The sequence below is a fragment of the Pinus tabuliformis genome, chromosome 6 (genome assembly GCF_031772625.1).
Source record: "Pinus tabuliformis cultivar Carrire ecotype Pingquan chromosome 6, CPIR1, whole genome shotgun sequence".
In the NCBI taxonomy this organism is placed as follows: domain Eukaryota; kingdom Viridiplantae; phylum Streptophyta; class Pinopsida; order Pinales; family Pinaceae; genus Pinus; species Pinus tabuliformis.
The window spans coordinates 99510938-99538474 of NC_142292.1; the positions used below are offsets into that span (position 1 = coordinate 99510938).

The 27537-nt window shown below is 41.7% G+C and overlaps 1 protein-coding gene across 3 annotated transcripts in view; it reads right to left on the reverse strand.

The window, feature by feature from the left end:
• Positions 1–27537, reverse strand: part of LOC149257443 (uncharacterized) — a 93751-nt gene that overhangs the window by 48371 nt on the left and 17843 nt on the right. For 2 of the 3 annotated variants that reach the window (XM_089414314.1, XM_089414313.1), the window contains 5 exons: positions 25081–25158; positions 24637–24681; positions 24368–24412; positions 24148–24199; positions 23920–24016 (listed from right to left, as the gene is read on the reverse strand). In XM_089414314.1, the coding sequence (XP_089270440.1) occupies positions 23920–24016; positions 24148–24199; positions 24368–24412; positions 24637–24681; positions 25081–25158 (317 nt within the window). The remainder of the gene's footprint in view (positions 1–23919; positions 24017–24147; positions 24200–24367; positions 24413–24636; positions 24682–25080; positions 25159–27537) is intronic. The other variant, XM_089414316.1, reaches the window with a different exon arrangement.

Consider the following 27537-nt stretch of genomic DNA (forward strand, 5'->3'; position numbering starts at 1 on the left):
TTTTATTTTATAGGTCAAGCACCCATTGAGTGCTTCTAGGGTTTGTCCTAGGTATAAGAGTTTGTAATATCCCGTCTCAGAGATATTCCCCAAAACACCAATAAACTCCAACCAAATACGCACAAATGATATAATAACAGGAAGCTCAAAATGATAAAAATAACAGTGGTGCAACATATAATAATGTAAACATGAAATATAAGCAGAGACTCGAGAAATGCAGAGAGAAATGCTAAGCCATTTTATTCACTGAGTAATGGAATGAGTACAGGAGGTGATCAGAAAGATGACACCTCGACTTGCATCAGGTAAGTGAAGAAATACACTCAGCATAGCATAGGAATGGCCTCCCTCTGAACTGCGTGGATGCTGCTGGGGAATTGTTGTGCTGTTGCTACTACTGGAAATCAAATGAGGATTTGGGGCTGTTCCCCTCCTCATAAAATGCTGAAACTCTGGAATCAGCCTCTACTAAGAAAACCCAGAAAAACCCAGAAAGCTTTTCTGAAATGGCCGACCCCCGAAAATCGCCCCCTTGGGGAATCATGCAATCCCTCAAGGCTCTGTGCTGCCACTGAGTAGAATCCTCCAAAATACTGCCTGAAACCCTGCCAAACTCCTCCAATATGCAAGAGCTGATCTCTTGCTCAATCTCCCAGCTCAACTCCTCCACAAACCCCCAATCCAGAACTGCCCCCAGAAGAACTGCGTCCCTCTCTCTCAAGACTGCGTAGTCCTCCAATGCTCAGCTCCACCTCAATGCCAAAGATCAAAACTACTGCAAAAAGACTGCTGAAACTACCTTGCCTGAGTAGGCACTCGAAGTCCCCCGGGGCTAAGGGTGAGATCTCCGAACGGAGACACTCAGTGCACTAAACAGTGTTGCAGACAGGCTAAACAACCAGCGTGCTCCAAGTCGAAGTGACTAGCTCAAATGCTCATAACTGAATGCCAAAATGAGGAGGCTCCTCTCTCCTTTATAGCATTGGCCTCTCTCAATCCCAAGGCTCACCTCCTCCAACGTAATCTCCTCTTGCCACATGTTCCTTTTCCCATCTACGCAGTCCCTCCAAGTGTCTGCGTGGGCCCCATCTCTGCGTGGTCCTTTGGCCCCCTCGGCTCCCCGTTAAGTCACAACGTTGTGCTACTAGGAAGTGACTTTTATTCTAAAAGTGAGTTATGTCCCCTTTTCCTCACCTTTTTATTTACAAATAACTGTAGAAGGCAAAATTGAGCAAAATCAAATATTCCAATTAGCCATGGCCTCTTTGATAATGTGGTAGGGCATTCAAGACAAGAGTAGTCGTGGACCGATATTCTTTGAGGATTAGCTACCCAAGATAAGAATAGTCCAACGAGAGGTCATACTCTGGAAACACCCAGTTGGGGTATGTACCTTGGAGAGACAATGATGATGGTGTCTGCACATCATTGGTCTCGCCAGCATTGTGCTATGATTTTGTGGAGAGATAGAGTTGTTAGTCAAGGCCTTGCTATATGACAATGCTGGTTATTATGATGCAAGACAGATGGGTTACCAATCTAACTCTTCTTATGAGATCTCTTCATATTAAGAATGACCATGTACCTCCTATGAATACCTCCCTAGTTAAGAGGGAGTGTTGAAAAATGTGTAACTAGGTTCAGTCTCCATTAGTATGAAATGTATTCTTGTATATATAAAATGAAAAAGAAATTAGTTTTATCATTGGAGCATGGGTTTCATGCTCAAGTTCTTTTATTTTATAGGTCAAGCACCCATTAAGTGCTTCTAGGGTTTGTCCTAGGTATAAGAGTCATTGTCATTTATGGAAGACCCTATGGGCACATTGTAAATTGTTAAAGAAAATTTATTTTGTCTTGAAAATGTCAAAATACCTCCAAGATCAAGTCGGCCTACATATGCTGTCAAGTCAGCCTACATGAAGAGCCACATCCACCCTTGAAGGAAGCGTATATATAGGAAGAACTCATCCTCCATTTTGTTCATTCACCCACTCATCACTCATACGAAGAAGGAAGCAATAGAAGGATGAAGAAGGAAGTGCGAAGAAGAAGGACAAGAAAAGTCGAAGTGTTTTGGGTCTCTCTACTTTCTTCTGGGAGTGCGAAGTTAGGGCTTATGCACTGGGCAAGTCTAACGTTTGATTTTGAAGGAAGAAGAGCAAGAAGGCAAGCGAAGGTCTCTTAGGGTTTCCTACTAGCCCTAAGACTCAAATTAAGGCAAGTGAGGTCAAGGAAAGAGTCGTTAGAGGGAGATCGAAGTCTCTTAGAGAAGCAGCAGTAGTTGTTGGAGGCAGAATTTCGGATTTGTTGGGTGGTCGAAGATATTGCAACAAGAGGCCGAGGAAGACTTGATCTTGGAGGGTATTTGTCTGAGTCTAGGTCATGGCATTCGTCAATTGAAAGATCTGAAAGATAAGAAGAGATTTTACGGGTTTTCCCCGCAAGAGGAGGGGTTTTGGCCCTACCTTTTAGCCTACATACCATGTCATTGTTCTTACTATTTTAGTAGTTGTTTGATGTATTGCACATTGAAATAAGAAAGATCAAAGCTAATAAGTAAAAAGCTAACACAAGCAGTTATCAAGTTAAGAGAATTGTTAAAATTGGAAACTAGGGCCAAACTCCATGTGGGTCATCTTATTTATGGTAGCTGATATTTTTCTTGGATCCGTCTCATCGAGAGGTGTAGGATTGATCTAAAGATCATCCGATTCCGATAAGTATTCATGGAGTTATGAATTTATTTGCGTTATAAGACAATTCGTCAAGGTCGGCCAACAACCAAATAAACCCCACATGTGCTCAATGTTTTAGTATAAATAGAGGTGGCCTTCAAGTCATTTCAACACACTCGGGATCTATTCCTCTCTCTACTTGTCTTTGGGTTTTAGTAGGAGGAGAGATCCTAAGGAATAACGTTGCCCTGATCCAGAGGGCAGAAAGCCGAAATTGCCGGAAAAGCCAGAATTGCCGGAAAGCCGGAAAAGCCGGAAATGTCAGAACTGCCAGAAAAGCCGGAAAAGCCGGAACTGCCGAAAAAGTCGGAAATGTCGGAAAAGCCGGAACTGCCGGAAAAGTTGGAATTGCCGGAAAAGCCGGAACTTCCAGAAAAGTCAGAAATGTCGGAATTGCCAGAACTGCTGGAAAAGCCAGAACTGTCGGAAAAGCCAGAACTGTCTAGACTACCGGAACTGCCGGGTACAACCGGAATTGCCGGAACTGCCAGGAACAGCCGAAACTGCCAGAACTGCCAGGAACTGCCAAAACAGCCAGAGCAGCTGTCTCCGAAGGAGAGCAGCATGCAAGGGACAGCTAACTAACATTGGGACAGCTGTATGGTACTTAGTAGCAAATACACCAAGCATGCAATGTTACAGCTAGCATGCAAGGGACAACTAGCATGCAACAACAAGCATGCTAAGGACAACAAGCATGCTAGGGACAACAAGCAAGCAAGGTGCAGCCAACACATAGGTCAGGATGGCAACATGGTGCAGCAATGGCACATTATGCAGTACAGTGATGGGTACGGTCATGATTAATGAAGCGTGATGAGAAGCAGCATAGTGATGATGGGTGCAGCATGGTGCAGTGAAGTGAGGTGCAACATGATGACGAAATGCAGCACAACGATAGGTGAAGGAGTCACCTTGGAGAATTAGTTGAAGCAGCATGTCTTCAACTAATCTCATGTATCATCTTCTTAGAGATGATATATGCTCTTATCTAGATAAGTCAAAGTGTTGACTTCTGTTGTGAACGTACTATCTCTCTCTCTCTCTCTGCTGAACTATTGAAGAACATATAAGAAGAATTGATCAAGGGTTTCCCCACATTGGGGTTTGTCCCTGGCTAGCGCCACATCTTGTGTCCTCTTGTCTTGGCTTGTCTTCTGCGATTTATGTTTATGTTCTATCTGCAGTTTACTTTAATGCTGATGTGATTGCTAATCTAGAAAAGATATGGAGCTAACTGTGAAAATTGAAATAAATTGCTCTAAGCATAGAACATACCTAAAATTAACATGGTATCAAAGCTGAGGTGAAGACAATGCCCAAGCAAGAGTGAAAGAGAAATCACCAAAGACAGTTGGGAAAGGACAAAAGGATCAATGGATTCCTCATCCCTCTTCAAATTCACCAAGGGTGAAGTCGAAGCAGAGAATATTATCAGAATGGCACAGCGGAATATGGCCTACCTAAAGATCACTTCATTGGAAGACCGAATCTCAGGGTGGAAGGAAAGGCAGATAACTAGTTCGGCCATTATGCGAAGGAGTGTCCGAATGGCAGGGACACATCACTTGATGATGATAACAATCATTCTAGGGACATCTTCAATGATCAAAGGAATGACAGGTAATGCAGGTCATCAAGGAAATGGCCGACTCTTCATGGAAAGCAAGAAACCCCAGAATCTCTTTTATGTACATGATCGCAAGAAGAACCTGGTGTCCATCTCGGAAATGGAAGTCAAAGGTTTCAGGGTGGCATTCATCAATGGAAAGGTACGTGTTAAAAAAAATAATTTTCAAAGATGCTTTTTCTCATGGGTTCAGGGTTGGCAGTTTGTATCAAGTTGCAGGATGGTCCATTGGGGATCATGTCAATTGACATATCGCATTTATAACACCGGAGGTCTACCTATGGGGCCCTACCTGATGTGAGTCAAATGGTGATAGGGATGTCTGAATTCAAGTAGAGCATGAAGGTACATGTCTGAGATGTACCGAAGGAAAATCTTATAAGGGGACCATTCCCCTCATGCAGCAAGTCCACAGGTTTGGAACAACCCGAGGAGTTTGAGATTCATGATCGGGAATCTCATGTATACAGGTGGAAGAAAGCCCTCTATGGCTTGAAGCAAAACACCCCGGGCGTAGTATGAGAGGATTGATAGCTGTCTAATGAAGCTGAGATTCACTAGGAGTGAAACCGATCCAAACCATTACCCAAAGGTTGTGGATGATGGACCTCTCATATCAGCACCTTATGAGGACGACCTATTTCTGATAGGTGCAGACCCTCTCATTTGCAGAAGTAAGAGGGAGTTGGATTTTGGATATGGAATGATAAACTGCAAGTCTGTGACCACTCGAGGATCTTAACTTTCAGAAGTTATATGGTAGTGATGTGGGACCAGATTTGGGAAATGCCTCTGAGTTTCATAAACTCATTCACGTTGATGTTCTTGGTGAACTTCTGTTCGGACACATGTTTTGCAGTTAGCATGGTGAGCTCATATTTGGTTGAGTCTCACTGGATTGGTGCCAAGAATCTTCTAAGATATCTTCAGGGCACAATCTCTCATGGATTGAGATACACTACCGGAAATATGAAACTACATGATTATTCGAATGTTGACTGGGCAGGCAGTGTGGAGGATCACTAGAGCACTTCTCAGTGCTAGTTCTCGTTGGATTATGCTTCGATATCATGGATGAGCATGAAGCAGAAGTCGATTGCTATAAGCACCGCCGAGACCGAATACATAGCTACAAGTATGATCTCGTGTGAAGCTGCATGGTTGCAGAAGCTCTTAATTGAGTTGTTTATACACATGATGAATACCACTGTGATTCTTTGTGACAACCAGAGGGGGGGTTCGATTATTGAGGAATCTCGTCAATGATTGCTCCAACAGATAGACATCAGATACTGCCTTATCTGCGATATGGTAAGTCGATGAGCGAGGAGGCTCCATCGAATTGAGACTGATGTACAAGTCGCAGACAATTTGTCAAAGCCCCGGGGAAAGGTCAAATCTGTGACTTTCCCGAAGGACTTGGAGTCGTTGAGAGACCTTCTTATAAGGGTCCTACATGTTGCATGCATTGAGCTCTGGGAGCTTTGTGGGGCTTGGGGTACTTACTGGAGCAACATACGACCACAAGGCAACTCACCCTCCCTTGGTGGTGCGCTATGAACAGGATGATTAGTTCTTCTGTGAGTCGGGATGATTAGTTCTCCTGTGGCAACTGTGGAACAGGATGATTAGTTCTCCCGTGGGCCGGGATGATTAGTTCTCCCATGGCAACTGTGGAACAGTATGATTAGTTCTCCTGTGGACCAGGATGATTTGTTCTCCGTGGCGACTATGGAACATGATGATTAGTTCTCCTGTGGGCCAGGATGATTTGTTCTCCGTGGCGACTGTGGAACGGGATGATTAGTTCTCCTATGGGCCAAGATGATTAGTTCTCCTTGGCATCCACTAACAGGATGATTCATTCTCCTATGGACAGGATGATTAGTTCTCCTGTCGAGGCATCCTACCCATGCAGTCTGGGACTCATGGGAAGTACCTCTCATCTGATCAATGAGCAGGGAAATGAGGATAGGGACCATACTAGTACTATTGATGGACACATCACTGTATCTACCGTACTCCCTATGCTAGGATGACCTCCATTGATCTGGGATCAATGAACTGAACTGGGATCAGTATGAGTGGTTTGAGACACTCTCTTGTGACATTGTTCTGGGATCAATGAAACTAATCTAGGATCAATATGAATGGTTTGAGACACTCTCTTGTGGCATTAATCTGGGATCAGTATGAGTGGTTTGAGACACTCTCTTGTGACATTGATCTAGGATAAACGAAACTGATCTGGGATCAATATGAGTGGTTTGAGACACTCTCTTGTGATATTGATCTGGGATCAATAAAACTGACTGCGGGTCAGTAAAAGTGATGTGACACACTCTCTTCAGATGAAACTGACTTCAGGTCAGTAGAGAATGGTATGAGACATTCTCAATCAATTCTTCTTCTTCATGGTTTAGCAGAGCAGAGCAGAACTCAGCAGATCAAAGCAGAGCAGAGCTCAGCAGATCAGAATAGAGCAGAGCAGTGCAGGACACTAATGGCAGAGATAGTACAGTCAGACATATGGATCAACGGATGGAGTTCTCCCTAGTTGAGAGGGAGTGTTAAAATTGGCAACTAGGGCCAAACTCCATGTGGGTCATCTTATTTATGGCAGCTGATATTTTTCTTGGATCCCTCTCATCGAGAGGTGTAGGATTGATCTAAAGATCATCCAATTCCGATAAGTATTCATGGACTTATGAATTTATTTGCGTTATAAGACAATTCGTCAAGGTCGGCCAGCAACCAAATAAACCCCACATGTGCTCAATGTTTTAGTATAAATAGAGGTGGCCTTCAAGTCATTTCAACACACTTGGGATCTATTCTTCCTCTCTACTTGTCTTTGGGTTTTAGTATTAGAAGAGATCCTAAGGAATAACGTTGCCCTAATCCAGAAGGCAGAAAGCCGGAACTGCCGGAAAAGCCGGAACGCTGGAAAAGCCGAAATTGTCGGAAAAGCCGAAACTGCGGGAAAAGCCGGAAATGTCGGAAAATCCGAAACTGCCGGAAAAGCCAGAAAATCCAAAACTGCCGGAAAAGCCGAAACTGCCAGAAAAGCCAGAAAATCTGAAACTGCCAGAAAAGCCGGAAAAGCTGAAACTGCCAGAAAAGCCGAAAAAGCTGGAAAAGCCGGAACTGCCAGAAAATCTAGAAAAGCCGGAAATGCCGAAACTGCTGGAAAAGTCGGAACTGCCGGAAAAGCCAGAACTGTCGGGACTGTCGGAACTGTTGGGAACAACCGAAACTGTCGGAACTACCGGCAACAGCCGAAACTGCCAGCACTGCCGGGAACTGCCGAAAAAGCCGGAGCATCTGTCTCTGAAGGAGAGCAGCATGCAAGGGACAGCTCACTAACATTGGGACAGTTGTATGGTACTTAGCAACAAATACACCAAGCATGCAATGTTACAGCTAGCATGCAAGGGACAACTAGCATGCAACAACAAGCATGCTAGGGACAACAAGCATGCTAGGGACAACAAGCAAGCAAGGGACAACAAGCATGCTAAGGACAACAAGCAAGAAAAGGACAACAAGCAAGCAAGGTGTAGCCAACACATAGGTCGGGATGGCAACATGGTGCAACAATGGCACATAATGCAGTACAGTGATGGGTACAGTCATGATTAATGAAGCATGATGAGATGCAGAATAGTGATGATGGGTGCAGCATGGTGCAACGCGGTGAGGTGCAGCATGATGACGAAATGCAGCACAACGATAGGTGGAGTCACCTTGGAGAATTAGTTGAAGCAGCATGTCTTCAACTGATCTCATGTATCATCTTCTTAGAGATGATCTATGCTCTTATCTAGATAAGTCAAAGTGTTGACTTCTATTGTAAATGTACTCTCTCTCTCTCTCTGTTGAACTATTGAAGAACATATAAGAAGAATTGATCAAGGGTTTCCCCACATTGGGGTTTGTCCCTGGCTAGCGCCACATCTTGTGTCCTCTTGTCTTGGCTTGTCTTCTGCGATTTATGTTTATGTTCTATCTGCAATTTACTTTAATGCTGATGTGATTGCTAGTCTGGAAAAGATATGGAGCTAACTGTGAAAATTGAAATAAATTGCTCTAAGCATAGAACATGCCTAAAATTAACAAGAATTAACTTATACATTGCCTTACTAAATTCTCAACATAGTGTGCCCTAGCTGACTTAGCATTTACCACGTGGTGTAGCAGCTAATCCAAGGTCCAGAGGAGGTTTGTCTCACCCCTTGAGACATGGAAGGGCAAGCACCATCATCAGAGCCCTTAGTATTGGAGCATGATAGGTTGTTCTATCACCACAAGACCCATGAAGCTAGTTGTTGTGCCCCAAACACAAAATTCGGCCCCACATGATGACTTACATGGAGAGTTAGGGGCCATCCCCTAGTTCAAGATTTATGGAGCCCTCTCACACATTCTAGCACAAAGAGGACTCAATGTTGCCTTCCAATGACCCTATATCAGCATGACATCATAATTTTGGCTTGCATTTGGATGCCTAATTTATATCTTTGTAAAGCTACTTTGTCGGCTTGTGACCAAGGGATGTATCTTGCCTATTTTTATAATTTTAAGGGGCTTCTAGGCTAAAATTCGACTTAGTAGATCATGTATAAATAGATGAGAGCTCATTTGAGCTAATCATCATCACACTTGGATTCATTCTATTGCAAAGAACTCGCACTTGTTTCTTTGGCTATTGAAGAATCTTTTGGATGCATTTTGACATTTGGAGCTAGTTCGATTCTTTCTTTAGAGCTACTTCTTAGATCTTGGATGGATATATTGCATGTCATCTTGTAAATACTTAATGTTGATAGAATATTTCTCTTGAATTTGTCTAATGTATGGAATTGTTGCTTCTAGAATGTGCTACTTGTGCCCTAATTATTGAAAATTATTTTTGAAAAGCTTTCTAGTTGAGTATTGCATATGGTATTCAATGTATGGCATGTAATGAATGTTCCTAGTGGAGGAAAATCTTTGAATTCTCCATGAAATTCCAATATCTCTTGAAGTGGGTAAATGTTTAAAATTAGTACCTAGGGCATCAATTTTGAGCCTCCTTAGAGACAATCTATCGAATCTTAAGCTTCCTAAGACTCCATATGCCCAAAGGACAAGGCACTAGTCCAAGTCCTTGATGTTCAAACTTACTTTTCTTCCATAATTTTTGCTTTCTAAAATTTGGTCCCCTAAAGCAAGACAGCTAGGCTAGGCTGCTAGGGCATAGAGCGAATTGCATTAGAGTGATTTGGTGGATTTTATGAGCATAGACACCAAGCCTAGTGTCTCATCTCCTATACCTCACAGTTTGGTGAGCATCCAATTGGTTTTCATCCATAAAATCTCTTGCCCTAGGTGTGCCCTAAGTGGGAAACACTAGCTTTTTTGCCTCACCTTGGGGACTTCTTTGAGGGTTGTATGTGCCTATTACTTGGTGAAGTAAATCACAAGAAGTCGTTTCTCCTTCTTGCCTTGATCTTGGAAGTGCCTCTATCCACGTTTACCCATAAAACCCTAAGACTTGCGCGAGGCTTTTCTAGGTCTCTTAGAGGGAGCGAAGTGCCTTTAGAAGCATCATTTCATCACTTTAAACCTCCCTTGAGAGGTCCTATCTCATCACCTAGCACCACAAACCCTTAAATATCTATCAAAGGTGATTATCATCCTACCGGTACTTCTCACATCAGTGAAACTCTGTAAAGAGCAGGGGACATTGGTTGTGGTGACAGTAGGCCATTGTCCCATTGTTAGCACTTAATCTAGCTTTTTGTATTGTAGGGTTTCCCTCTTCAAGGCCTGTTAGATTTTGTGGTAACAGGGACTAAGTGAGTATTAAAAAACAAGATGAATGAAGAGGGACAAATTATCATAAACAACAAAAGACTTGTTTGTAAGAGCTATGCACAAATTGAAGGAATAGACTTCGAAGAAACTTTTGTTCCAGTTGCCAGATTAGAAGCAATAAGAATGTTCTTTGCATTTGCATGTTCGAAAGGCTTCAAAGTTTATCAAATGGATGTTAAATCAACCTTTCTAAATGGAGACTTAAAGGAGGAAGTATACATCGAACAACCAAAAGGTTTTGGCTTGTCCGAAAATAAAGAACATGTGTGCAAATTGAAGAAATCTTTTTATAAGTTAAAGCAAGCTCCAAGAGCTTGGTATGCCAAGCTAGACCACTATCTTCAACAATAAGGTTTCAAACGAGGGGTTGCTAACAATAAGCTATACATCAAGATGGAAAAGGACAACTTATTTGTTGATTTGGAGTAGCATCGGATGTGTTCTAGCCACAAAAAGTGGTGGAGAGGCTAAAGCACATGAGATTTCCAATACCCAGAAATGGTTTGGGCAAATTCTAAACAGTTTGGGAGATATTAAAATAATTAATATTTTTAATGGAGTCCCTAAATCTAAACTTAGGGAAAATAAAATATTAATGTGAATTAATATAAAACTATGTTAGAAGGGTCCGAAAGTCATGGATCAAGCCAGAGTTAAGCTTAGCCGTTGATTAGGGACTTAATCTCGGCCTTTGATTTGTCAACGAGAAAAGTATAAGAGGAGGCTTGAGGGTCACTTGGAGGATATACTAAGGGAGACCAGTCAGTTCAATTTCTGGAGCGGGGTTAGCTGAGAAATTCGAACTAGTGGTCTGGTGAGCAGTTAGGAGACAGCGAGTACGGAACAGAGAGAAGGGATCATCCATTGGAGACCAGCGCTGAGGCAGGAGAGGCAGCAGGAGACTGTGCAGTCACTAGAGGGCCTGCGTGGGTGACGCAGAGAGGCCCAGGGCTGACGCAGTCAAGCAGGGGTTGACGCAGAGTGTCTGGGAGCCACGCAGAGGTCAGCCAGGCTGATGCTGGGACTAGGAGAAGTGCTGGAGAGTTTTTCTCTCTATGGGTAAGCCAGTTTGGCACCCTATTGTACTCAAGAATTGTTGAATAATAAAATCCTCCCTTGCTGCACCAATTTTCCCAAATTGGGTTTTTCTGGGGACTATTGTCTAAAATATCTGTGTCAATGTGTTGATTCTTGTACATGTGTTTGTTTCTGTATTACGGTGTAATATCTACAGCAGAATTTATTTTAATGTTTATTGAAAGAAATTCATAAATAACTTATTGAAGAATAAGTAGGAAAAGTAAATCAGATGTTGCAGTGATAGAATTTTCACATGGTATCAGAGCAAGTAATCAGAGACAGGAAGGGAAAATCAGTTATGGGTCGAGACCACGATGCAGAGGCATCCACGTCAGGGGACTTGCACAGATTTTCAGAAGATTGTACAAGAGAAAGAGACTTTGATTTCTCTATGTTGGCTTCCAGGCTGGAAGAAGAAGTGGCTTGTATGACTAGTTCTGCATCATCAGAAGTGTGGTATATAGACAGTGGAGCCTCATGGCATATGACGGGAATCAGGGAACGTTTCTCAGAATATCGAGAAGAGAAGATGAACTTTTAGATTACCATGGGGAACAAGGCAAAGTGTACTCCAGTAGGGAAAGGTACCATAGTTTTTCAAACAAAATCGGGAGAACCGCTCTGTGCTACAAATGTGCTGCATGTACCAAGATTGGGGATGAACTTACTTTCAGTGTCGCAACTTCAAGGCAAGGGCTATGACGTCTACTTCATCAAGGAGAAGGTATAAGTCAAACACTCGAGCTGGAAAAAGAAAGTGCAGATCGGGACCAAAAGTAACAGGTTGTATAGATTACAACTAGAATCATTAATGGCACTAATAGGCAGTCATGGAGACAAGGACTTGAATGAACTATGGCACAGAAGAATGGGTCATTTGCACCATGGAGCTCTGAGAATTCTTAAGAGCACTGTAACAGGAGTTCCGGATCTGAGTACGAAATGAGATGATGTATGCAGAGGATGCGCTCTAGGAAAGTATGCCAAGGCAACATTTCCTAGGAGCAAACACAGGGCCAAGAGTGTACTAGGATTGATACACTTAGGTATTTGCGGACCTATTTCCATCAAAGCTCTCAGTGGTGTCGAGTATTTCCGTACCTTCATTGATGACCACTCAAGGAAAACTTGGATTTATTTTCTGAAAACCAAGGACGAGGTTTTCTGTCGATTCAAAGAGTTCAAGGCTCTGGTGGAGAATCTGACTGGGAAGAAAATAAAAGTTTTGCACTCAGATAATGGTGGAGAGTATGTCGATAAGGACTTCACTGATTTTTGCACTAAGGAGGGCATCAAAAGAGAGTGGACAGCTCCCTACAATCCGGAGCAGAATGGAGTAGCAGAAAGAAAGAACAAGACTATTGTAGAAGCAACTAGGGCCATGATGTATGATCAGGATATGCCGAAATTCCTATGGGCAGAAGCATGCAACACAACAATCTATGTTCAGAACAAGACTCCTCATCGGGCATTGGGCAAGATTACTCCAGAGAAAGTTTTCACAGGGAAGACACCTGAAGTCAGTGATTTCAGGATAATTATGAGTTTAGCATATTGTCGCATACCTGAGGAAAAGAGGAAGAAGCTGTATCAAACTGCGGAAAAGGGATATCTGGTGGGATATAGTGAAAATGCTAAGGCATACAGAATCTACCTTCCAGGGAGTAGGAAGGCAGTGGTTCGACAAGATGTAAAGTTCATGGAGGACAGGGCTTTCAAAAAATCTCGTGAGATGCCTTCCGAGGAGCAGTCAAAAGAGGAGCCGTTGGTTAAGCCTCTTCAACCAACGGAAGTAAAAAATTCTTCCTCAAGTCAGGAAGATTCTCAGGATGAGGAGGAGCTAACAGAAGCACCTGCTGGCAGAGGAAGAACTAGCAGGGAACTTCATCAGATTCTGCGAGATGCAGAGGACTTCATCGGTGCGCCAAGAAACAATAAGAGGGAGCGAAAACAGCCAGATAGATATCAGGCATTAGTAGCTCAAGATGGGGAGCCTGCCAGTTTCAAGGAGGCAGCTCAACATCAGGTTTGGCTAGACACGATGGTAGAGGAGTACAACTCCATAATAGTGAACGATGTCTGGGAGATAGTGCCAAGGTCTCAAGACAGATCAGTGGTAGGTTTGAGATGGATCTACAAGATCAAATACGCTGCAGACAACAGCATTGAGAAATACAAGGCCAGGTTTGTGGCTAAGGGGCATGCTCAAAAGGAAGGAATCGACTACAAGGAGACCTTCGCCCCGGTAGCCAGGTATACGTCTATTAGGACCGTGATATCTCTTGCAGCTCAGATGGGATGGGAGATTCATCAAATGGATGTCAAAACGGATTTTCTGAATGGGGTAATAAAACAAGAGGTATGCATTGAACAACCAGAGGGCTTTGAGACACATGATAAGAAGTCTCATGTATGCAGGTTGAAGAAATCCTTGTATGGGCTGAAACAGGCACCTAGAGCATGGTATGGTCGAATTGATGGCTACTTGCAGAAGATGGGATTTGTCAAGAGTGACACGGATCCAAATCTCTACTATTTGGTTGTAGAGAATGCGCTGCTAATCTTGGTATTGTATGTGGATGATCTCTTTTTGACAGGATCATCCAGGCTCATCGGGGACTGCAAGAAGAATCTAGCCACAGAATTCAATATGAAGGATTTGGGACAAATGCATTATTTCCTAGGGTTGGAAGTTTGGCAGCAAAAGGGAGAGATATTCCTTGGGCAAGGGAGATATGCTACAGAAATCCTGAAGAGATCCAGGATGGAGGACATTAGACCCATGGCTACTCCAATGATTACCAACTGGAAGAAGATTGATGCATCAGAAGACAAGGATGTTGATCCCACCTTATACAGGCAACTCATAGGGTCCCTGATGTATCTGGTCAATACCAGGCCAGACATTTGCTACGCTGTCAACACCCTCAGTCAGTGCATGGTGGAACCGAAGAGGGCGCACTGGGCAGCAGCCAAACATGTTCTCAGGTATTTACAGGGAACAGTCGATTATGGACTCTTGTACACCAGGAGTAAGGATATCAAATTGAGTGGATTTACTGATGCAGATTGGGCAGGAAGTTCAATGGATCAGAAAAGTACCTCTAGGTACTGTTTCAACATTGGATCAGGAATGACCTCCTGGTGTAGTAGGAAACAGAAGTTTGTGGCTCTAAGCTCATCAGAGGCAGAATATATGATAGCAAGCATGGCTTCATGTGAGGCCATATGGCTTAGAAAACTGCTTGTGAACCTATTCAGAAGGAATATGGAGGTGACCAGGATCATGTGCGATAATCAAAGTTGCATCAAGCTCTCTGAGAATCCAGTGTTTCATGATAGGTCGAAGCATATTGATATTCGGTGTCACTTTGTCAGGGACTGTGTCCAACAAGGAGCTGTATAGTTGAGTTACACTCCTATAGGAGAACAGGTGGCGGAAATCCTCACCAAGGCCCTTGGAAGGACAAAGTTTGACTACTTCAAGGAAAAGATGGGGATGGTAAAGAACCCGTTTCAGTAGCAGAAATGGGAGTGATAACAACACGGATGCAGAGGGAGTTGCAGTGTTGGGAGAAAGGACCAGCAGCAGCACGGATGCAGAGGAAGTTATCGTACAGATGCAGTAGTAGAGCCATGGGCAGTAGTACAGGATGCAGCAATGCAGAGGATGTTGGGAAGGGAGGCTTAGCATCAGCACAGGGACCAATGCCAGATGATCAGGGTGATACTCAGTGAGGAGTATTACTAGAGCACAGTCCTCGCTAAGAGGGAGTGTTGATTTGGGGTAGCAACGGATGTGCTCTAGCCACGAAAATTGGTGGAGAGGCTAAAGCACATGAGATCTCCAATACCCATAAATGATTTGGGCAGATTCTAAATAGTTTGGGAGATATTAAAATAATTAATATTTTTAATGGAGTCCCTAAATCTAAACTTAGGGAAAATAAAATATTAATGTGAACTAATATAAAACTGTGTTAGAAGGGTCCAAAAGTCATCGATCAAGCTAGAGTTAATTTTAGTCGTTGATTAGGGACTTAATCTCGGCCGTTGATTTGTCAACAAGAAAAGTATAAGAGGAGGCTTGAGGGTCACTTGGAGGATATACTGAGGGAGACCAGTCAGTTCAATTTCTGGAGCGAGGTTAGCTGAGAAATTTGAACTAGTGGTTTGGTGAGCAGTTAGGAGACAGCAAGTATGGAACAGAGAGAAGGGATCAGCCACTGGAGACCAGTGCTGAGGCAGGAGAGGCAGACGCAGGGCATTTCAAGCAGACGCAGAGGCAGCAGGAGACTGCGCAGTCACTAGAGGGCTTGCGTGGGTGACGCAGAGAGGCCCAGGGCTGACGCAGTCAAGCAGGGGCTAACGCAGAGTGTCTGGGAGCCATGCAGAGGTCAACCAAGCTGACGCTGGGACTAGGAGAAGTGCTGGAGAATTTTTCTCTCTATGGGTAAGCCAGTTTGGCACCCTATTGTACTGAAGAATTGTTGAATAATAAAATCCTCCCTTGCTGCACCAGTTTTCCCACATTGGGTTTTTCTGGGGACTATTGTCCAAAATATCTGTGTCAATGTGTTGATTCTTGTACATGTGTTTGTTTTTGTATTACGGTGTGATATCTGCAGCAGAATTTATTTTAATGTTTATTGAAGGAATTTCATAAATAACTTATTGAAGAATAAGTAGGAAAAGTAAATCAAATGTTGCAGTGATAGAATTTTCACATGGTATCAGAGCAAGTAATCAAAGGCAGGAAAGGAAAATCAGTTATGGGTCGAGACCACGATGGAGAGGCATCCACGTCAGGGGACTCGCACAGATTTTCAGAAGATTGTACAAGAGAAAGAGACTTCGATTTCTCTATGTTGGCTTCCAGGCTGGAAGAATAAGTGGTTTGTATGACTAATTCTGCATCTTCAGAAGTGTGGTATATAGACAGTGGAGCCTCGTGGAATATGACGGGAATCAGGGAATGTTTCTCAGAATATCGAGAAGAGAAGATGAACTTTCAGATTACCATGGGGAACAAGGCAAAGTGTACTCTAGTAGGGAAAGGTACCATAGTTTTTCAAACAGAATCGGGAGAACGGTTCCGTGCTACAAATGTGCTGCAATTACTAGGATTGGGGATGAACTTACTTTCCGTGTCGCAACTTCAAGGCAAGGGCTATGACGTCTACTTCATCAAGGAGAACGTATACGTCAAACACCCAAGCAGGAAAAGGAAAGTGCAGATCAGGATCAAAAGTTACAGATTGTATAGATTACAACTAGAATCACTAATAGCACTAATAGGCAATCATGGAGACAAGGACTTCAATGAACTATGGCACAGAAGAATGGGTCATTTGCACCATGGAGCTCTGAGAATTCTCAGGAGCACTGTAACAGGAGTTCCGGAACGGAGTACGAAACGAAATGATGTATGCAAAGGATGTGCTCTAGGAAAGTATGCCAAGGCAGCATTCCTAGGAGCAAACACAGGGCCAAGAGTGTACTAGGATTGATACACTCCGATATCTGCGGACCTATGTCCGTCAAAGCTCTCATTGGTGCCGAGTAATTCCTTACCTTCATTGATGACCACTCAAGGAAAACTTGAATTTATTTTCTAAAAACCAAGGACGAGGTTTTCTGTCGATTCAAAGAGTTCAAGGCTCTGGTGGTGAATCTGACTAGGAAGAAAATAAAAGTTTTGCACTACGATAATGGTGGAGAGTATGTTGATAAGGACTTCACTGATTTTTGCGCTAAGGAGGGCATCAGAAGAGAGTGGATAGCTCCCTACAATCCAGAGCGGAATGGAGTAGCAAAAAGAAAGAACAAGACTATTGTAGAACCAGTTAGGGCCATGATGTATGATCAGGATATGCCAAAATTCTTGCGGGCAGAAGCATGCAACACAACAATCTATGTTCAAAACAAGACTCCTTATCAGGCATTGGGCAAGATTACTCCAGAGAAAGTTTTCACAGGGAAGACACCTGAAGTCAGTGATTTTAGGATATTTGGGAGTTTAGCATATTGTCGCATACCTAAGGAAAAGAGGAAGAAGCTGGATCAAACTATGGAAAAGGGATATCTGGTGGGATATAGCGAGAACGCTAAGGCATACAGAATCTACCTTCTAGGGAGCAGGAAGGTAGTAGTTCGATGAGATGTAAAGTTCATCGAGGACAGGACTTTCAGAAAATCTCGTGAGATGCCTTCCGAGGAGCAGTCAAAAGAGGAGCCGTTGGTTAAGCCTCTTCAACCAACAGAAGTAAAAAATTCTTCCTCAGGTCAGGATGAGGAGGAGGAGCTAACAGAAGCACCTACTGGTAGAGGAAGAACTAGCAGGGAACTTCGTCAAATTCTGCGAGTTGCAAAGAACTTCATCGATGCGCCAAGAAACAATAAGAGGGAGCGAAAATAGCCAGATAGATATTAGGGATTAGTAGCTTAGGATGGGGAGCCTGCCAGTTTCAAGGAGACAGCTCAACATCAGGTTTGGCTAGACGCAATGGTAGAGGAGTACAACTCCATAATGGTGAACGATGTCTGGGAGGTAGTGCCAAGGCCTCAAGACAGATCAGTGGTAGGTTCGAGATGGATCTACAAGATCAAATACGCTGCAGATGGCAGCGTTGAGAAATACAAAGCCAGGTTTGTGGCTAAGGGGTATGCTCAAAAGGAAGGAATTGACGACAAGGAGACCTTCGCCCCGGTAGCCAGGTATACGCCTATTAGGACCGTGATAACTCTTGTAGCTCAGATGGGATGGTAGATTCATCAAATGGATGTCAAAACGGCTTTTCTGAATGGGGTAATAGAAGAAGGGGAATGCATTGAACAACCAGAGGGCTTTGAGACACATGAGAAGAAGTCTCATGTATGCAGGTTGAAGAAATCCTTGTATGGGCTGAAACAGGCACCTAGAGCATGGTATGGTCGAAACAATGGCTACTTGCAGAAGATGGGATTTGTCAAGAGTGACACAAATCCAAATCTCTACTATCTGGTTGTAGAAAATGAGCCGCTAATCTTAGTATTGTATGTGGATGATCTCTTTTTGATAGGATCATCCAGGCTCATCGGGGATTGCAAGAAGAATCTAGCCACAGAATTCGATATGAAGGATTTGGGACGAATGCATTATTTCCTCGGGTTGGAAGTTTGGCAGCGAAAGGGAGAGATATTCCTTGGGCAAGGGAGATATGCTACAGAAATCTTGAAGAGATTCAGGATGGAGGACTGTAGACCCATGGCTACTCCAATGATTACCAACTGGAAGAAGATTTATGCATCAAAAGACAAGGATGTTGATCCCACCTTATACAAGCAGCTCATAGGGTCCCTGATGTGTCTGGTCAATACCATGCCAGACATTTGCTACACTGTCAACACCCTCAGTCAGTTCATGGTGGAACTGAAGAGGGCTCACTAGGCATCAGCCAAACATGTTCTTAGGTATCTACAGGGAACAATCGATTATGGACTCTTGTACACCAGGAGTAAGGATATCAGATTGAGTGGACTTACTGATGCAGATTGGGCAGGAAGTTCAATGGATCAGAAAAGTACCTCTGGGAACTATTTCAACATTGGATCAGGAATGACCTCCTAGTGTAGTAGGAAACAGAAGTTCGTGGCTCTGAGCTCATCTGAGGCAGAATATATGGCAGCAAGCACAGCTTCGTGTGAGGCCATATGGCTTAGAAAACTGCTTGTGAACCTATTTAGAAGGAATATGGAGGCGACCAGGATCATGTGCGATAATCAGAGTTGCATCAAGCTCTCTGAGAATCCAGTGTTTCATGATAGGTCGAAGCATATTGATATTCGGTGTCACTTTGTCAGGGACTATGTCCAACGAGGAGCTGTATAGTTGAGTTACACTCCTACAGGAGAACACGTGGCAGACATTCTCACCAAGGCCCTTGGAAGGACAAAGTTTGACTACTTCAGGGAAAAGATGGGGATGGTAAAGAACCCGTTTCAGTAGTAGAAATGGGAGTGATAACAACACGGATGCAGAGGGAGTTGCAGTGCGGATGCAATGTTGGGAGAAAGGACCAGCAGCAGCACGGATGCAGAGGGAGTTGTCATACAAATGCAGCAGTGGCAGTAGCAGAGCCATGGGCAGCAGTACAGGATGCAACAGTGTAGAGGATGTTGGGCAGGGAGGCTTAGCATCAGCGCAGGGACCAATGCCGGATGATCAGGGTGATACTCAATGAGGAGTATTACTAGAGCATGGTCCTCGCTAAGAGGGAGTGTTGATTTGGGGTAGCATAGGACGTGCTCTAGCCACAAAAATTGGTGGAGAGGCTAAAGCACATGAGATCTCCAATACCCAGAAATGGTTTGGACAGATTCTAAACAGTTTGGGAGATATTAAAATAATTAATATTTTTAATGGAGTCCCTAAGTCTAAACTGAGGGAAAATAAAATATTAATGTGAATTAATATAAAACTGTGTTAGAAGAGTCCAAAAGTCATGGATCAAGCCAGAGTTAATCTTAGTCGTTAATTAGGACTTAATCTCGACCGTTGATTTGTCAACGAGAAAAGTATAAGAGGAGGCTTGAGGGTCACTTGGAGGATATACTGAGGAAGACTAGTCAGTTCAATTTCTGGAGCGGGGTTAGCTGAGATATTCGAACTAGTGGTCTGGTGAGCAGTTAGGAGGCAGCAAGTATAGAACAAAGAGAAGGGATCAGCCATTGGAGATCAACGCTGAGGCAGGAGAGGCAGATGTAGGGCATTTCAAGCAGACGCAGAGGCAGCAGGAGACTGCGCAGTCACTAGAGGGCCTGCATAGGTGACACAGAGAGGCCTAGGGCTGACGCAAAGTGTCTAGGATCCACGCAGAGGTCAGCCAAGCTGACGCTGGGACTAGGAGAAGTGCTAGAGAGTTTTTCTCTCTGTGGGTAAGCCAGTTTGGCACCCTGTTGTACTAAAGAATTGTTGAATAATAAAATCGTCCCTTGCTGCACCGGTTTTCCCACATTGGGTTTTTCCGGGGACTATTGTCCAAAATATCTGTGTCAATGTGATGATTCTTGTACATGTGTTTGTTTCTGTATTACAGTGTGATATCTGCATGAGAAATTATTTTAATGTTTATTGAAGGAATTTCATAAATAACTTATTGAAGAATAAGTAGGAAAAGTAAATCAGATGTTGCAGTGATAGAATTTTCACATTATTGATTACACTTGTATATGTGGATGATCTCATCTTTGGAAGCAAAAAAAATGATATGAGTCATGAATTTGCCCAGGAAATATGAAAGGAATTTGAAATGTCAATGATTGGAGAATTATCCTTCTTCCTTGGACTACAAGTTTCTCAAACCAACAAAGGAATATTCATTGCCCAAACCAAATACCTCAAGGAGATGCTCAAGCATTTTGGAATGGAAAAATGTGCATCAGTTAGTACCCCTATGATTATCACATACAAGTTAAGCAAGGATGATGATGTTGATTTTATACGAGTCTTCTATACTGATAATTTCTTTTAATGATTTAATTCTTTTGCACATTCTTATCCATGAGTTCATCATTAAGCAAATTATACATAAGACATCAACCATATAACATTTTAGACAGTAGGATCATAAAAAGAGATCGCCACACAAAGATTTACATGGGGAAAACCCAACAACCTTTTCAATAGAGAATTCTTCAATTCAACAGAGATACATCTAAGTCAACAACTAGGTCAAACATGGTCCATCCTCTTAGTCAAGTAAATATGCACACTAAATTCTTTGATTAGGTTTGCATCAAACTTTGCCTTATGCCTTCTATAAAGAGGGTCTTTCCATAGAGATTAGGTCTCTTCACAAGGCTTCTATCTAACAGAGATTTAATTCATCCTTTCCCAAAGATTCATTGCTTCAGAAATTCAACCTTCGACGCTCAAATTTTTGCTACCTCATAGTAACCTCTCGTTGGCCTCAAAATAATCCTTCTTAGCTACCTTAGAAATATCTTTCTTCCTACCTCAGACCTCTCTTTCTTCACTGCCTGAGACCTCTGATCTTGCCTCAGAAGATGCAAGCTTGCTTGGCATTGGAGGAGGACGAAATGTCATATATTTATAGTTTTTTCTTGAGGTTGAATGGGTGTGTCATTTGCAGGAGCCGACCTAAGTATTTGAAGGGCCAACTTGACTAGGAGGAGGCCGACATGGCTAATTTGGAGCCACAATTTTTATTTCAAAAATTCAAATTCTCTCTTTTTAAAAGTCCAAAAGGGGCATGACTCAAAAATATTTTTCATTTTGTTTTAGCATGAAGAACATGCTTACAAATACATAAATGATTCAAAAATACATTATAAAGACCGACCATAGTTACAAAAAAACAACAGATGAATCTCCTAAAGTTAGTTCAACACTTTACAAATCTATGATTAGTGGCCCCATCCAACCTGTCTTCATGTTTCAAACTATTCAATGATGCCATTTCACAAATTGATCTTGGCCACAAAACCCCAGCTACAAAATTAAAATAATTTTGTTGCTGTAAAAATGATTTATTGTTGTAAACCCTAGTGATCACAAATCTCTCTCTCAGAGTTTTCGAGAGTTTTGATACCATGTTAAATTTCCAATACCAATCCATATTTATTTATACCTCAACATTTTTTATTCCCATAAAATTATTAAATAAAATTCTAAATTGTTGTGAAAATAAAATCATTGGTATTTAACTTTTGAAATAAATTATTTGCAGTGGAAAAATAAAATCAAAGAGATTAATCACCTCACAATAGTAAGTATACACCCATAACAATTTTCTTCATTAAAATCCTCGGGAAAATCTGGGCCTAGACCCACAGAGAAAAATAGACATAAAAATGCACTGTCGAAACTTGTAACTCAGCCCCCACTGGAAAAATCGGCCCAAGGAATTCGGCCCCCGGCACCATCAAATCGGCCCTCTCCTTTCCTCCTCGGAAAACCCCTGCACACTCAAGAAAATCAGCCTACTAGATAAACTGGCCTCTCCACAACTCGGCCTCCTTTGCACTTCAGCTACTTGGCCTCTCAATTTCTTGAACTCGAGCTCCTAGAAATACTTTCAAAATTTCCCTGCACTCTTCCTCCCTTCTCTTCAATCTAGCTAAGCTTCTCAGTCTAGAGAAAATGACTTCCTCCACTTGTGTCTCTTCAACTCTCCCTTAGGCTTATTTTATAACGTCATTATGGAAAATCCCTAACCCTAATCTCCTAAGTGATTGATAGTCGAGATTAGATCTCGCCTCACTTGAGATCAACGGTTGAGATCATGTCTAAATCACTTAAATAATTTATTATTATCCTTAGTACTTTGGCTTAATGGTCCAGAATAATTAATTGACTTTAATTATTGTACTTTCCAAAAGTTAAACTTAGGAAATAAGTCATAAATCACTTACTCCACCAAGCAAGCACCTAAAGAGGCAATCAACCATATCCTACATGCTAAGACACCAAGCTCATGTAGAAGACCTTCTGAAGATACCAACAACATCAACACTAATCCTGTGGGGATTTTACAATGTTTCCAACCACTACAAGCCATAGATTGAGCTTCTTTGTCAATCCCTTGTCTCTTTTCTAAATGTTGTATTACCCCATAAAACTTTCTTGCCTAACTGCTCTTCAATAGAGTAATTTGCTCCTTTTAATTCTGCCTACATCTCTTGATTGGATAAGTGGTAATTCAGTTATCTATTTCTCATGTTTTGACCACTTCATCTCTCTCATATATTGGACAAGTTCAACCATTAAGTTCACAATTGGTTCTCTATTTCACCCCCTCTTTCTTGACTTAAGATTACTCTAAAGGTACAGATCTCAAGTGAATTGAAACTTCTTCCTCGTGTTGCTGTGCTCCATACCTAGAGTTTGATAATGTCCACTACTAATGTAAAAAACAACGCATTTCTTTCTCTGTATAAATTCTATGCCACTCAATACTTAGTGCCTTGTATTCTGCTGGGTAAGTTTGCCCATCATCACTTTGCCTTTGCCTTGCTATCCATCTCCAACAAAAGGAAGAAAACCACTGTTTGCTATGTAACAAGCTCATTTAAAATGGCTGACTCAATAGTGATTGCAGCCATGGCTAGAACACGTAAGTTTTTGTAAGATAACAAAAAAACTTCATGAAAGCTTCTGAGCCAAGTGCCCATATAAAACACCAAAGTTCATTTTTTCTCAAAGTTGAGATTCTATGTGATTCTTGCAACATGTACATCAATTTTTTCATCCTGTGAATCATGTATATTCTGTTGCTGGTAAAGTAGACATGTTCCCTGAAGTACAGAACCATTTTGCAAAGTATATATGCACATATCATGACTTTCAATCCTCAGATTTGCAGGTAGCAGTCATTGAGTTTTTCTTACTATTGAGTAAGAAGAGGATTGCTCAGATCAAGCTGATTATATTATTGGAATTACCATGTTTTATACATCAGTTAGTGAACTTCTGATCCTGGAACAGTTCAATCTCATCTGAGAATATTCATTTCTTGACATCAAGTATGCTCTACCATGTTTTTACTTCAAGAAAGTATTGTCTATGCAAACGCATGACAACCACAAGAGTTGGAAAGAGAAATCTACCAATGACGAAGGTACACACGACAAGGAAGAATATCATCTCGCCAAATCTTGTCAATATTGTAACGGCCATAACGTTGAAAAAACATTTCCTCATTTCCTGTAAAACAGTATAAGATATCTGAATAGATTGAGCAGGAAATCAACAGATCGTAAATCATTAGAAAACTTCAGTAGGCCTTATAAACATGAACATAACTTTCAGTCATACTGACACTTTCAGCATCCCACCTTTGCACCGGACAAGATGATATTCTTCATCACTGTAGCGAGAGCAGACGACCTGTTAAATAAAGTTAGATCAGTGTTTCCTTGTATGCAACTATAAACTCATTAACCAGATAAGGAGAAAATTATAACGTGGAGAAGCTAAATTACAAACAAAAAAAATCTTAACACCCTAAAATCTTGTTTCAAAGATTATGTTTTGTTTCTAAAGGAGATATCTTACAGAAGGGTGAGAGAATGGCGTCCCATATATATCTTCTGGAACAACCTGTTATAATAAGGTAAGCGAGTGAGTTTTAAGAGGTCGTGAAGTTAGTGGACCAATTGAGATATAATTCCTCAAATGTTCACATTGTTAATAATGTGAATTATCAAAAAAACCGCAAAAAAGACATGAGCTTGCTTGCATGAATAATAATTTCTGTAATCCTAAAAGCACATCTTAAACATCTCTTAGATAAGGGCCGCTTCCTATGCAAAAGCATATCATACCACTAAAAAGCGGAATTCATTTTCCCTCTCAATGAAAGCTGGCACCTGCACAAGTAGCCAAGAACCAGAGCCTATTCAGTAAACCTTCCTGCACAAGTAGAAGATGAGTGATCCGTAACCAGCAAGGGCGAGTATACCTCCATTGATGTGATAAGTCACCATCTTTTGATCCACACTAGATTACACGATTCCATTTTCAAACCAAGTTTGTACTCTAATCACTTTGTACTGTTCAAAGCAAAACAACCATGGTTTCTAGAAGGATGACAATTAAAACTTTAAGAAGCACTGTTTTGGTACTACATATTTCAAAACTTAAAGGCATCAATTCCAACCAGTGAACCTTTGTCATATAATTTGAAAAAATAAATTTTGATGTATCCAGACTCCAGAGGCCAGGCAAAACAGATTGAAAGATGTCTTTCTTTCTTCCTAAGGCATCACCTCTGATTTATGTATTTCAAACACTGTGACAATGATAAATTCTCCAGGACATGGCTCAACACTCAGGCTGGAAATCTCCTGCATAACAATCAAAGTGAAAATATTTAGACACTTGAATTACTTGTGGAATGAGGGTCAAAAGCTCAGTACTCCTTCAGATTCAAGATATTAACTTCCAAAGTGGGCCACCATTAGGACAGTATTTTATATTCAAACAATTCACACACAAAATACCACTCACCCATCAACCACTCTATCCATCCATAAATACACCCTTGCTTGCATTTGTTGTTGCTTAAATCATTCATCACAACATTATATCATACATCCAATGAATCAACAAACATCTCGGTCAAGTTGCAAAATAAAGAACTGTATAGTGGGGATTGTCTTCCAAAGGCATATACAGTTGAAATTCACTTTGCAAACAAGAATTTCGTAACATGATAATTACTTGTGACAGCTTATATATGTTTTTCCTTTTAGTATTTACTTCATCCATTAGGTCATCAAGCAATTATACAAATACAATGCATAAAAAGACAAGGGACACAAGAAATTAGGCCAGAGGCCAGGGCAAAACCCACAAGGGGAAAACCCATCAATCCTTTCCTTATAGAATCTTCATCAACAGGAGAAATCCAAGTCATAAATGACTTGACCAGTAGACCAATTACCAAGTGCCAAGTCAGCCCTCAAATTCTGCCATGCTTTGTTCATAGGATAGTCAACCAACACAGAGATGATAGTCTTCTTGTTGCTTGCATTATACAGAGGTGATGGTCTTCCTGTAGCTCGCATAGTCCAGAAATACAGTGCCTCAGAAAATTTGCTTGTCCACAGAAAAGTATGCCTCAGAAATTTCGCTTGTCCACAGAAAAGTATGCCTCAGAAAATTTTGGATTCCACAAGAAGATATTATAGAGACTCAAACTGTTCTTTTAATCTTCTCTTCTTGCTTGAGCAATGATATATAAATATCTCCTTGTCCTTCTGAATTTCGGCCTTCTTCCTTCCTTATATACTTCAGAAAATAGATGACTTGGATAGTGTGATGTATGTTCCAATTGAGGTATGCAAATAGGCTATATGTAGTCTTCTCTATAGACGAATGGGTGTCACATGTAGCTGAGGCAACTTGAGGGCCGACTTGGCATCTTGGAGATATAAATGACACTTGACAAATTTAATATTTATTTCTTTTGACTCGTAATAAATTCTTTTGACTCTAAGCATGAAAAACATGCTTTGACAAACATATAAATATAATAAGTACATCAATGACATTATGAAGACCAAACCTAGTTACAACTTCAACGCTCCCTCTTAACTAGGGAGGTATTCATAATGGCTCAACAAGATAGTCTCAAGTTGAAATATTCATATAAGGAAGGATTTGGATTGATAAGCATCAATGATGATAACATCATCATAACCAGCATTATCAAAATACCAAGGCCTTGACAAGTAAGCTCTATATCACCACTAGATCAGAGCACAATGTTGGGAGGCATTCAATAGGACACCGCCGCCTCTCAAAGCACATAACCCACCTAGGTTCACCAAGGTATGTCCTCACAGGACCATTTCCTCCTAATCCCAAGGAAAAGTTCATCCACCGGACCATTCTTTAACCATGTCCATATACTTGACTTACAGTTGTTAGTCCTAGTCACAGTACATGACTCAAGAATGTTCATCCAAGATGGTTATCCAATCCATCATTCTCCCTATCTGTGTTCATGCACTAGACTTACCGTTGTTAGTCCTGGCCATAGTACATGACACATGGAAAACAAAGGTGTCCATTCTCACTCCCTCTCAACCAGGGAGGAGATATCCACAAGCCCAAGCTTGTCTCAAAAATACTCATCCTATCCCTTAGGAAGGGTCTTCGTCAATGCATAGGCTACATGTTCGTTCGTGGAGATCCATTGTAACTTCTCAGCTCCTATCTGCATCATATCTCGAATCATAAAGTGCTTCGACCTTTCATGAAAAACTAGGTTCTCCGACAATCTTTGTAGAGTATCACAATTGAATCCAGCATGTCTCAATAGTCCATCAAACATTTTACAAAGCCAAAATACTTCACAACTAATTGTATAAACTACCATATCGTCTTCCTCTACAGTGCAACAGAATCCTGCTTCATGCTCTTCCAAGAAACCATGCCAAATTCCAACCATCAGAATTATCTCTACTCATCATTAGCATTGTCAACCTAATCAAAGTATCCTCACGTCCCAAGTTGTAAGGTCCTTCATGTCAAATTTTGCTTCCAGCTCCCTCTGAAGTCAATATTTCTTCCTTTGGCTTGTGAATCCTTCTTTCCCAAAGTATGAGGTCTTCTTTAATCATGAGGCTTCTTTGAAATTTGGGATAACGCTTTTAACTGAGGCAATCGTCTTAATATGATCCTCTCCCTCTTACTGGGAGAACCTTCATGTTGTTATA